A 13,560-nucleotide genomic window follows, 5' to 3' on the forward strand; every position below is an offset into this window, starting at 1 on the left:
AAAAACAGTGATTTCATTCATTTGAACCAGTTGTTAAAACAGAATCTGAAAACACATCTTCCAGGGACAATGATTACCATTTGTTTCTGCAGCGAGCCCTCCATTCTTTCATGGCGACCTGGAAGGTTTCCAGATTCACATGCAGGTCCCCCTTTCCAGAATCAAGCATATTCCACAGCTCCTCAAGGCCACCATCTTCAGAACCTTGACTAGTTGTTTGTCTCAGGTAATCTATTACTTTGATGACTCCTACTAAGCCTTGGGAAGAAGAAAGCCAATTTAGTTTTAAAGGATGAGGAAAGATAATTTTTTTAAAGTGAGGTGCTTAACTCTTTCAGGTACCTTGGGTGCCACATAACCCTGCAGACCTGTTGAGCTGGTGTCATAAAGTAGAAAGAGCACTGGCCTTGGGTGGAGTCCAACAGACTAGGGTCAAATTTGGGCTCTGGAGTGTATCAGCTGTGTGGCTTTGGGAAAAATATTTAATCTCCTTGAGCCTCAGTTTTCTTATCTATGAGCTAGGGTGATATCTACCATACAGAGCTGTTGTGAGATTTAAAAGGAATGGTAGGGAATTTTCTAATGGCCTAGAGGGTTAAGACTTCTGTGTTTTCACCGCCATGGCTCTGGTCACTGCTGTGGCACAGGTTTGATCCCCGACCCAGGAACTTCCACATGCTGCAGATGTGGCAAAAAAAGAGAGAGAAAGAGAGAGAACCTGAAATAAACAGTGCAACTCTCATTTTTTTAAAAAAATTGGAGGAGTTCCCGTCATGGCTCAGAGGTTATGAAACTCAACTGTTATCCATGAGGATGTGGGTTTGAACCCTGGCCTCACTCAATGGGTTAAGGATCTGGCACTGCCGTGAGCTGTGATGTAGGTCACAGATGGCGGCTCGGATCTGGCGCTGCTGTGGCTGTGGTGCAGGCCGGCAGCTACAGCTCAGATTAGACTCTAGCCTAGGAACCTCCATATGCTGCGGGTGTGGCCCTAAAAAGACAATAAATAAGTAAGTAAGTAAATAAGTAAATAAAAATGATATTTGTAATTTGAAAAAATCACTTGTGGGACTTCCTGCTATAGCACACCAGGCTGAGGATCTGACATTGCCACAGTTGTGTTATAGGTCACAGCTACAGCTCAGATTCAGTCCCTGACTGGCCTGGGAACTCCATATGCCACACGTGCCACTGAAAAAGGAAAACAAACAAACACTTGAGGGAAGTGATCAAAATGCCACTTTGTCTCTTACTCTTTCCTTAAAAAGCATTCAGAGAAAGAAGTTTTTCTCTTGTGCTAGATGCAACTTCTGCCTCAAGGAAGTGGTTTGACTTTTATTTGTCGGGGTAGGGTGGAAAAGTCATTCTTAGATGTCAGTCAGTCCTACTGCCACATTCAGAAATTAAAGTCACACAGATTGTTAGTAATTAACACACCAGTCTTTTTGAAGCACATGACATTTCTTTTTCTCTTAATTAACTCCTGCCTTAGGCTAGCTGCTTGAAGGAGAGAAGGAAAAGGAAGGAAAAAGTTGATAGCATGAGTGCAGGAGTGAAGATTCTTCCCTCCAGGAGGTAAGCAGAGACCTTGATATAAAATTAAATTAAATTAAAATCTAGTACATAATTAGAAGGAAGGGAGAGTTGTAAAGGAGATTGAATAATTTTAAAGAGAGAATTGATTTAATGGAAAATGTCATTTGGCTGTGCCATGAAGAAATGGAAATAAAATTATTAATCATTTTTTTTTAGGATTAATCATTTCTTAGATGATTTTTATTTGTTTGCAGTAGAATTGGTGAGTTGGAAAGTCAAAAAGGATATCTAGATCTCATTTCCCTCCATGAAAACTCTAAACCCTGTCTCATAGACCTCAAAACTAGAAAGATCTCCTGTGGTAGATTTTTAATGTGTCAAAATAACTGGGCCACAGAGTACCCAGATATTCAGTCAAACAATACTCTGGTTGTTTCTGTGAGAGTGTTTTTGAATAAGACTAGCATTTAAATCAGCAGACTAGGTAACACTGACTGCCCTAAGTAGGTGGGCCTGAACAGAACAAAAAGGTAGACCCTTCCACAAGTATGGGGTTGGAGGGAGGGATGGACTAGGGGTTTGGGATAGGCATTTGCACACTGAGGTATATGGAATGACTGGCCGGCGGGGTCCTGCTGTATACACAGAGAACTCTACCCAGTATTCTGTGATAATCCATGTGGGAAAAGAATCTGAAAGAGAATGGATGTGTGTACATGTGTGACTGAATCACTTTGCTATACAGCAGAAATGACCACAACCCCGCAAATCAACCATACTTCAATAAAACTTTAAAAAATGAAAAAAAAAAAAAAGAGAGAGAACTCTGCCTGCATGGTTGCCTTTCAATGGGGACTTGTCTGTTTTCTGACTTTAGACTAAAACAGAAACATCAGCTCTTCCTCAGTCATCAGTCTGTTGACCTTCGGACAAGAACTACACCATCAGCTCTCCTGGTTCTCAGGCCTTCGGACAATGACTGAATTAAACCATCATCAGTCTCCAAATGCCCATTCACCCCACAGTTCTTGGGACCTGCCTTCTTCTATAATCACGTGAGCCAATTCCTTATAGTAAATCTCCTTACATATATTACACACACATGTACACTTGGTTTTGTTTCTTTGGAGAACCTCGACCGACACACCTCCCTTCTTCCTTCAGTCGAGCTTATTTTCTTCCAAGAAATAGTTCCTTAAATCTTGTCCAAACAGAGAGACCTTCTGGAAACAAATAAGTCCCACCCATTCTAACAATATAATTAAGAATGCAGGCAAATGTTCTGCTATGAAAATGTTGATGCTGCTGCTGTTTACATTTGAGAAAAAATATCCAATGGAGACATATTGGTTAAATATATTATGTTACATTCACCAAAAGTAGGGTATACAAAGAAAGTTTGTTGACACAACATGTATTCAAAATTACTGAACAAAAGCAGATTATAAAGCAAGTCTGGGAACATTCCCATACATACTTAGAAAACATGTTGTATATAGCTTAAGAGGAAAAGAATGATCCAAAAAAAAACCCCAAAAAGTCTTGAAGTATTGTGGAGTGTGCCCCTTATGGTCCCTGCCTCCTAACTGTTTTGTTTTGTTTTTTGGTCTTTTTAGGGCCACACCCATGGCATATGGAAGTTCCCAGTCTAGGGGTCGAATCAGAGCTGTAGATGCTGGCCTACACCACGGCCACAACAACACCAGATCCCCAACCCACTGAGCGAGGCCACGGATCAAACCCACCTCCTTCAGGATACTAGTCAGGTTTGTTAACTGGTGAGCCACAATGGGAACTCCCTTGCCTCCTAATGTTTACACCCAGCATGAGGATGGGCATGGCCTGGGACTTGTTTCTAACCAGCAGAACATGGCAAAGGGGACAGGATATACATGTATGTGATTGCATGATTAAATTACATAACATCACAGCACCTATCTTGCCGGAGTCACTCCCTGGCTGGCTTCGAAGAGGCAAACTGCCATATTATAGGTGGCCTATATTTAGAGGTCCAGCTAGCAAGAAACGAGCTAACTGACAGCAGCAAGAAACTGAAGCCCTTGGCCCTACAAATGCAAGAAATGAAACTCTGCCACCAAGGCAGATCATGCCCTAGTTGAGCCACTCGTGAGACAGCTGCCCTGGCCAACATCCTGACCGTGGCCTTTCGAGTGAGTTCCTTAATAGGAGACCCAGCTAAGCTGTGTGTGAACTCCTGATTCACAGAAATTGTCATGTAACAAATCTGTGCTGTTTTAAGCCAACAAGTTTGTGGTAATTCAGCACCAGGAAACAATACAAGTAGCTGGATACTGCTATTTTGAAACCATTGTGGATGTACTGTAGAAGAAAGCGAAGGAGCATCTAGGTTGATGTCGTTGAGAACCAAGATTTTCTCTGGTTGAGAAAGAACACACAGAACATAAGAGAAGGAAGACTAGATTTCATAATATAATTTATCTTCAAAAGATTTAAGTACTTCCTAGGTCTGCCCACTGAAAAGGACTAGAAACAACCACCATCCCTTGTCCACAGTTTGTGTCCCTCTGTATTATTTCCTATTAAAAGGAACCATGAATTCAAGGAGTTTCTGCTGTGGTTCAATGGAATCTCTGGCGTCTTGGAAGCACTGGGATGCAGGTCCGATCCCAGCCCAGCACAGAGGGTTAAGGATCCGGCATTGCCACAGCTTCAGCCTAGGTCACAACTGTGGCTCGGATCTGATCCCTGGCCCAGGAATTCCATATGCTGCAGGGTGGCAAAATAATAAAACAAAACAAAATAAAATATAAAAGGAACTACAGATTCTTGAAGAAGTAGTTCTTTCCAAGGTTGGGGCAGGAAATGTAGAAGATAAGCCTGAAGACTTTTCTAGTACTAGAGAAAACAAGGAAACTATTAAAAACGATGGGAGTGTCTCAAAAGCATTAGTACCTGGGACATATGGTTGTTTCAGAAAATAATGAGATGCTCAAAGAAGGATGGGAACAACACAAACAGACATAGGAGTCAGCTAAAAAATATTCTGCCAGCCAGTTCTGGGTCAATCTGAGCAACAAAATAAATAATAATAGTAACAGATTATAAACCTCCTAGTAATATTAACTCTTTTTTTTTTGTCTTTTTTCCATTTCTTGGGCCGCTCCCATGGCATATGGAGGTTCCCAGGCTAGGGGTCTAATCGGAGATGTAGCTGCCAGCCTACACCAGAGCCACAGCAATGCGGGATCCGAGCTGTGTCTGAGACCTACACCACAGCTCACGGCAACACCAGAACCTTAACCCACTGAGCAAGGGCAGGGATCGAACCTGCAACCTCATGGTTCCTAGTTGGATTCGTTAACCACTGCGCCATGATGGGAACTCCTTAACTCATTTAATTAGGGGAAAGAAATGTTCCCTGATGGACAAGTAAAAAGCATAGAATGAATAATGGGAATTGAAAAAAAAATCTATTTAGCAACCATCAAGTTAAGAGTTGATTTAGGCAAGAAGTATCAATGGATGCTATGCACTGACCACCAGTTTTCAATGTGTGGGGCTCCCCCTGCCTCAACATGCACACATCCAAGCAATTCTCAAGACACTGGGTGTTCTACAATTCAACTCGATTCTGACATTATCTACATGGTGATCATGTCAGATCCTCAGGTTAATGGCTAAGTCCTACAAAACTGAGTCCCCGCCCCCAACTCTGGAGACCAATTCAAGGTTGTTACCCGTGCTTCTGATCAATCAGTTCTAGACTAAAGGTTCAGTTAATTTGCTAGAGCAGCTCATAGAACTCAGAGAAACTGTTCACTTGCTAGACCACCAGTTTAAGGATATAGCTTCAGAACAGTGAGACGGAAGAGAAGCACTGGTCAAGGTGTGGGGGAAAGGGCATGGAGCTGCCATGCTCTCCCTGGCATACCACATTTTCCAGATCTCCATGTGTCCACCAACCTGGAAGCTTTCCAAACCCTCTCCTTTGGGGTTTTTATGGAGGCTTTGTTATAGAGGCATGATTGATTAGATCATTGGCCTTTGGTGACTGAACTCCATCTCCAGCCTTTCTCCCCTCCCTGGAGACTGAAAGCGCCAACCATCTAATCGCATGATTATCTCCCCTGGTAACTAGCCTTCATCATTAGCTGCGGTCCAAAAGTTACTTCATTCACATAAAAAAAGACACCTTTACTGCTCTCGTCACTTAAGAAATTATAATGGTTTTAGGATCTCTGTGCCAGAAATGGGACAGAGAACAAATGTATACTAATGATAAGTCATTTCACAGATTATAAAACTAGTGAGTGAAAGTTTGATGAGGAACAGGAGATTTATGTAGATTCAAAGTATCTTCCCATAGGCTAAAATATGCGCACTATGGTATATGGAATGGCTGGCCAGTGGGGACCTGCTATATAACACAGGAAATTCTATCCAATGTGCTGTGATACTCTATTTGGGAAAAAAAACCTGAAAAAGTATGGCTGTGTGTACATGTATAACTGAGTCACTTCTTTGCACAGAGGAAATGATCATGACATTGTAAATAAAATATAATTCAATAAAACATTTTTAAAAAACCAAAGTATCTTCCTATAAATAACTTTCTAGTTAACGATGAAATAAAAATTCATATTCTAAGGCAAGTCAAGGAATATTATACATAAAAATGTAGCTTTTTGGCCTCCTCTCTCCCCTCTACTGCTTTTTGTGTATCTGCATTATGCCTGGACCAAACATGCCCTTCGGCAGAAATACCTGTTGAATCATAGGGAACAACATTCTTCTAGCATCAACAAGACAACTCCTTAGGGGATAACCTTCCTTCTTAATCTTGTAAGGGGTCATAATGACCCATGACCCACTTTGTACTTGCTCTGTACACTTAGATCTGGATTGTGTAAACTGTCAATAATATGTCATTTAATGTCTGCCCCTCTGTCTCAAAAATGTGCTTTGACTTTAACAGGCAGAAAAGTTCTTAGAGCTTTCTGAAAGGCTGTTCCCAGGTTATAATCCTCAATTTGGCTGGAATAAAATTTTCATTTCTTTCTTAGAACGACTGAATAACTTCTTATCGACATTACAAAGGAAAAATAGGAACTTTACAATAGGGATATTTGGCAGACACCACACTAGCCATGTGATAGAAGTTAAAGATCCTGACCTGTTGTACTCAGAAGAACCTGAATATTCAAGAGGAAATATCAGACATTCTGCAAAGCAACTGGCATATATTCTTCAAGATTTTTAAGGTCATAAAAGACAAAGAATCTGAGAAACTGCTCCAAATTTAAGGAGACTAAAGAGATGTGATAACTAAGTAGAAGATGTGATTCTGAACTGGATTCTGGACCAGGAAATTAAAAAGCAATAATTAATATGATTGGGGAAAATAACATTTGAATATAGACTTTTTAATTAGATAACAGTATTGTATCAGTGTTAAATATCCAAATTTTGATCATCACTCTGTGGTCATACAAGCAAATGTCATCCTTTGTAGGAAATACACACTGATGCACTTAGGAGTAAAGAGACACAGTATCTACAATTTACTCTCAAGTTGTCAGAAACACAGTCAGGTTTTATTCTGCGTTTTCTTTGGGAAACAAGACTCAGCCACAGCCAAGTAATTGATAAGGAAGGTAGGGTTTCTTTTTATAGATATTCCAGCTGATAAGATAAGAAAGAATGATAGACTATCACCTTTTGCAACACCTAATGAAGGACTTCATCTTCGAATAGTTTTTAATCTTCTGATAAAAATATATATACCATCTACAGACTCTTACCCAAAAAACAAATAAAACTTTTATGTGATCAAATCTCTAAATGTAGGGGATGGATAAACAGGTTGTGTTTCTATAGCCACATGGTCACCAAAATTCAGATTGGGGGGAAACTAAAAGAACCAGTTTCCTTAACCAACAACTTAAAATACAAAAGAGAGAGAGAATCAAAAGGGAACATAGAGGTAAGCCAGACAATCGATAACTATGATGAAACCTTTCTTGGATATAGATTTGAACAATTAAACTATTTAAGAAAAAATAAATTCCTCACACAAATGAGAAAACTTAAATACTGACAAGATATTTGATATTAAATTCTATTATGCAAGAATAAACATAGTGGCAGAGCTTCTGTGCCTGCCCGCTTGCACCTCTCACAAGCGTCCTATCTTAATAAATCTATTTCTTGCCTACCAAAAAAAAAAGAAATTATATTAGATTTTTAGTCATAATAATGATAGTGTATAGTTGTGTTTGAAATCAGTCTTTATCTTCTGAATGTACTGAAATATTTGCAGATGAAATTGGTTATGTGCTGGATTTGTCTCAAGCTAATCCAGAGTGGGGGAGAGGAAAATGGATGGAGCTAAAAAGAAGACACAATTATTTATGACACATATATAAGGGTTCATCATGCTAATCTCTCTACTTCAGCATATGTTTGAAATGTTGTATAATTTTTAAAAAGTTTTAAACCAAATAGAAAAAACCCAGGAGTTCCTGCTATGGTACAGTGGTTTAAGGATCCAACTGCAGTGCAGCAGCTCAGGTCACTGCAAAGGCTCAGGTTCGATCCCTGGCCCAAGAGCTTCCATATGCCACAAATATGACCATTAAAAAAGAGAGAGAGAGAATAAAAATATTGACCAAGTAAACTGTGGAAAGTTATACAACAAATCATTAATAATGGTTACTCAGGGAAATAGGATTTCTTGTGTTTTTTTTCTTTTCTATGTATTATTAATTTTATTACAATGATCACGAATCATTTACATGCTACAAATTATTCACGGAAAAATTTTAAAAGAACACATCTCTAAGAAAAACAGAAGTGAAAATCTAAAATTAACTTTAAAAAAACTGAGTTAAACTTGTATAGTGTCTTTATATGTTTGATGAATATATATTTCTTGTGAGGCAACACCTATGAGATGTAAAGAGTTCCAGTCAGTGGCTGCAGCTGGTAAGTCAGTTGATAAGTTCAGTAAACTAATTCAAGACACTGGTAAAATATGCAAATAGGTACAAAGAAAGTATAAAGAAATACCCAACATTTAAATAGCCATCCTTACTCCCAAATTAGGTTACACCCACCACATGTGTAGACACATATACCATTTCCCTTTTTCTCACAATAGAAAATACAGATGACTTGAGTACCACCAAACATCTGAGCAGATGATTTTTGACTAACCTTTGCATTTGGTGTCACATGCATTAAAAATACTCGTAAGCAACTCTTCGTCCCAGGTCCTGTTAATGCTGTAGGTTACATCTTCCTCGCCGTCATTGATCCCTAGCTTCAACCCTATTAGAAGAAAAAGTTTGCAAATCCAGGTACTCTTCTGAGCTCCAATACTTGTTAAAATTAAAACAAAACAAAAAATAGCAAAGAAAACATATTTAAATAAAAAGCATCCTACTATACTAGTGACTTGACTAGACCAAGCCAAAAAGTGGTCTTGAAAGGTCTCTATTTCATTTTTCCTTTCCATATAAGTTTAATAAAGGAAGAATGCAAGGAGAGATGAATAAGAGGGAAGTGAGCATTACTGCTCTGTAATTTTTAAAAGCATCCTGGGGAGTTCTTCTGTGGTGCAGTGGGTTAAGGATCCAGTGTTGTCACTGTAGTGCTTGGGTTGCTGCTGTGGCATAAGTTTGATGTTTGATCTCTGGTCTAGGAACTTGCACATGCTGTGGGTGCAGCTGGGAAAAAGCAAATAGTAAAATACAAAGAGAATTTTTTTTTTTTAGGGCTGCACCTGAGGCATATGGAAGTTCCCAGGCTAGGGGTCGAATTGGAGCTGTAGCCACCATCCTACACCACAGCTAAAGCAACACCAGATGCAAGCTGCATCTGCAACCTACACCACAGCTCACAGACACGCTGGATCCTTAACCCACTGAGTGAGGCCAGGGATCGAATCCATATCCTCATGGATGCTAGCTGCATTCGTTACCGCTAAGCCATGACAGGAATTCTTTTTTTTTTTTTTTTCTTTTTTGTCATTGTAGGCCAGCACCTGTGGCAAAGAGAAATGTTTTAAAGAAAACAGAGGTCAAGTAAAGACTAGCTATACAAAAAATAATGTGTCATTTTACATTGTTCCATTTTTCAGTGCCTATCATATATGGGGCTCTGTAAGCAATCCCCTAAATAGAATTCTGAAATTTCATTGAAATTGGCCTACAAAATTGACATTCTCTCCTGGTCTATCTTATTGGCTCCATATTTTCTTACATGTTTTACTCTCATACACACATACAAATGCTAAAATGGTAGTTTTCAGCAAGGCACGTTGAAACTATATGAAATTTAACTCCCCTATTTTCTATTTATTCCCATCATGACACTCTGCCCAGGAGAAAGTCTTTTTTCAGGTCAGTAGAGAAATACCAATGATTATCACTATAAACACAATCAAGAATATCCATCAGGTTTATAATTGAAAACAGAAAAAATACTTACATAAGATCTTTTTTAAGAGAGAAAAAAATTTACGGGAAAGATGGATGCTTCTATCTAAGTTTTGATAAGGTACACCAGTATTTCATTTTAGTTCTGGTTTTCTTGTAGTGATATTCTCATTGCTTTATCAGAATAGACAATAAAAGATGAATATTTACCCTCTTCATTCAGAGATAACTTTTTCACCACTGAATCCTGAGGGCTAAAAAATTCAGAGCTCTGATCAGAAGTGGAATCAAAGTCACGTGTTGAGGTGCTAAAATTATTTTTACTACAATAGCTATTCAAATCCTTGTGAGAGCTGAGCTCCTGTTTTCTGATCTGTGATATCAAAGACGTATAATTCTGGGAGCTCTTTGATTCCGGCCTTGAGGTGTTTTCAGAACTGGTGAGGATAACGGAGTATGTTTCGTTGTCAGGAGAGCTGAGATAAGAGGTGGACGGAGTTCTGGGAGACACTACTTGAGGAGATGAATTGAAGGCACCCTCTTTCTCCATATTTGAGAAGAGAAGGCTGGGCCTGAGAACGTGAGCAGCAGTCATCTTCCTCAGTACCTCTTCAAAATCTTTCTTGGGGTTAGTCTGCGGACTGTCAAAACTGCTGGACTGGTATTTGACAATCTGTCGCATGGGATTTGAAATCTCTTCTCTCTTTCGGATAGCTTGGATTTTTCTGCGGATGCTTTCCACTGGGTCATGTCGCTTCTCAGTTGTCTTCTTTGCAGAGGCCATTGTTGACCTTCCTCCTGAGACAGATGAAGTGGTTAAGGTACAGGCAAAAAAGTTAGCATTGTCCTAACAGTAATTTAGCAACATGTGATTTATTCCTAGGAATCGAGATATAAGATATCTTTAAGCAATTGCTTTTTTAAATGGAAGTAGTTTATTTACAATGTGGTCTTAGTTTCAGGTGTACAGCAAAGTGTCTTCATTATAAATACATTTATATATTCTTTTCAGATTCTTTTCCATTTGAGGTTATCACAAAACGCTGAATATAGTTCCCTGTGTTATACAGTAGGTCCTTGTTTAAATAGACGTTTTAAACAAGTTTCCATGTGATTAACTTTGGCACTCAAACTTCTAGAAAACAATCACAGCTAACATATATAAAATACTTCCCAAGGGCCAGAATGTTACTAAGTTCTTTAGGTATATCAACTCATTTCATTCTCAAAATAACTTGAGGACTAAGCATTATTCTTAGCTCCATTTTCAGGCTCAGAGAGAATAAAGGACATACCCAAAGTCACCTTAGATATGTGCCAGAGTCCAGATTTGAACCCAGGTAGTCCTGCTCCAGAGGCTGGACTCCTAACCACATTGCTTTGCATTTATATGTCAAATATGATGATGGTGACAATAGGAAAGCTCCCATTTGAGTACCATTCCAATTTTCATCTATTGCAAGCTTAGTATATATGCCCTTTATTAATCATCTTACATATACTGTGTCTAAATTTCACACAAACCTTGTCAGATATGTAGAAAATCCCCACTTCTACAAATGATAAAACTGAGGCTCAAAGAGGTCAAGTAATTTGCTAATGGTCACATCTCTTAAGATTTGTGCCAAAGAGTGTCTGACCCAGCATAATTTTATTTAATGGCAGCATATGTGACCTTGAAAAAGAAAAAGCAGGGAGTCCTCATTGTGGCTCAGCCATAATGAACCTGACTAGTAACCATGAGGACATGGGTTCAATCCCTAACCTCGTTCAGTGGGTTGGGATCCAGCATTGCCGTGAGCTGTGGTGTAAGTCAGACTCGTCTTGTATCTGGCGTTGCTATGGCTGTGGTGTAGGCTGGCAGCTACAACTCTGATTTGACCCCTAGCCGGGAAACTTCTATATACCACTGGTACGGCCCGCAAAATTTTTTTTTTAATTTTAAAAAAATTTTTAAAAAAAGAAAAAGCATGATCTCACTTCTTATAAGATACTAATAAAAAATTTGGGAGGGAGGTCCAGTCGTGGCGCAGCAGAAATGAATCCAACTAGGAACATGAGGTTGCAGGTTCGATCCCTCACCTCATTCAGTGGGTTAAGGAAAGGATCTGGCGTTACCATGAACTGTGGTGTAGGTCATAGATGAGGCTTGGATCCCGTGTTGCTCTGGCTGTGGTGTAGGCCAGCAGCTACAGCTCCAATTAGACTCCTAACCTGGGAACCTCCATATGCCACAGGTGCTGCCCTAAAAAGCAAAAAAAAAAAAAAGAAAATTGGGGAGGAATTCCCTGGTGATCTAGTGGTTAAGACTTGGCACTTTCACTGCTATGGCCTGGGTTCAATCCCTGGTCTGGGAACTGAGATCCCACATCAAGCCATTACATGCTGCAGCAAAAAAAAAAAAAAAAAAAAAAAAAAAGGAAATACATCCAAAATTTTGCCTAAACTGGTAAAATTTAATCTATGCAAAGAATTATAATAATTTGGGTAGTTGCAAATAAATAGTTACAAAGATCTTGAAAGTTACAATTTAGGACCTTAACAAAAATTTCCATTCAGAGCTCTTTTGTAAAAGTCTCCTAATAGAAAAATGAACCAAGGGGTATTTAGAAAAACTGGGAAGAAGATATTCAACATCTTCTCAATCTGGTTCATTTTTAGCTCAATATGATGGCCATCAGCTCCAGCTAATGAAGTCTCCATCAACAGAATCCTTCACTATTTAAGGTAGTAATCATCTTCTCAGTTGACAATACCCTCCTTTCCTTCTATTCAAGGCTTATCTTTCAACAGCAAGCCTAAAACATATTCCCCTATTGAAATTCTGGAATCAATGTATTCTCACTGGCCTCAAGCTTTCTGTTCTCTCCTAGGATGTATAATTGCACTACATTTTAGTTATTTAATTAGATTTTGTTTTCTCTTCTTGGAATGTATCAAATGTGTACACATGTGTATGCAATTTAATTCTTGTATTCAAAAGCCATGATGTGACTCTCTTTTACATAATAAATACATTGTTGTCGGCATCAACTAAGAATCTGCAATTGTGTATAGTGTATATAATTACCAGGCTTGTGATCTTGTCCCCCAGCTGCCGTGAGTGTTGACTCTCAACTACTTGTAGCTACCATTTTTTTCTGGAGAATAGCCCCTGGCTTCTCCACTGGGAGCTTCTCATTGCTTAACTGGGAGGTTGGAAGTGAAGTAGTGGTAATGGCAGAAGAGAATTCTACCTTCTAACACATGGCTGGCTGTGGTGGTGACAGGGCTGGAACCATCTGCTCCAGGTCAATAAAGACCTCTTTAGAGCCTAGTTAAGTATCTGTCAGTGTTCTCAATGTGAGGCGACTGCTTTCCCCTTCTAGAGCCAGAGAAGCAGGGGAAAGGTTGAGCTTGGGGCTAACAAAAGCCCTAGAACTTGCACCTCAGATTCCCAGACACATCTGCCTGTGAACATCTGTGAACATTGATGTGGGATACTGTTCGAGCCACAGTGAAAAGCCTCACTTTGTGGGTATTTGTGACTGATCCAGATAAATGTTCCTGGCCTAGAAGTCACCACATTTCTATTTGCTTTTTCCAAGGCATTTTTCTCCTTCTA

The 13,560-nt window shown here is 39.3% G+C and overlaps 1 protein-coding gene across 1 annotated transcript in view; it reads right to left on the reverse strand.

Annotated features, from left to right (window-relative positions):
• The window catches only part of IRAG2 (inositol 1,4,5-triphosphate receptor associated 2), a 112,906-nt gene extending 102,166 nt beyond the window's left edge, over positions 1–10,740 (reverse strand). Inside the window, exons 1-3 of the mRNA XM_047787367.1 lie at positions 10,167–10,740; positions 8,734–8,847; positions 78–258 (exon numbers count right to left, since the gene is read on the reverse strand). Coding sequence (XP_047643323.1) covers positions 78–258; positions 8,734–8,847; positions 10,167–10,740 — 869 coding nt within the window. The remainder of the gene's footprint in view (positions 1–77; positions 259–8,733; positions 8,848–10,166) is intronic.
• Positions 10,741–13,560: the final 2,820 nt, after the last annotated feature.

The sequence above is a fragment of the Phacochoerus africanus genome, chromosome 7 (assembly GCF_016906955.1).
Source record: "Phacochoerus africanus isolate WHEZ1 chromosome 7, ROS_Pafr_v1, whole genome shotgun sequence".
NCBI classification, from domain to species: Eukaryota; Metazoa; Chordata; class Mammalia; order Artiodactyla; family Suidae; genus Phacochoerus; species Phacochoerus africanus.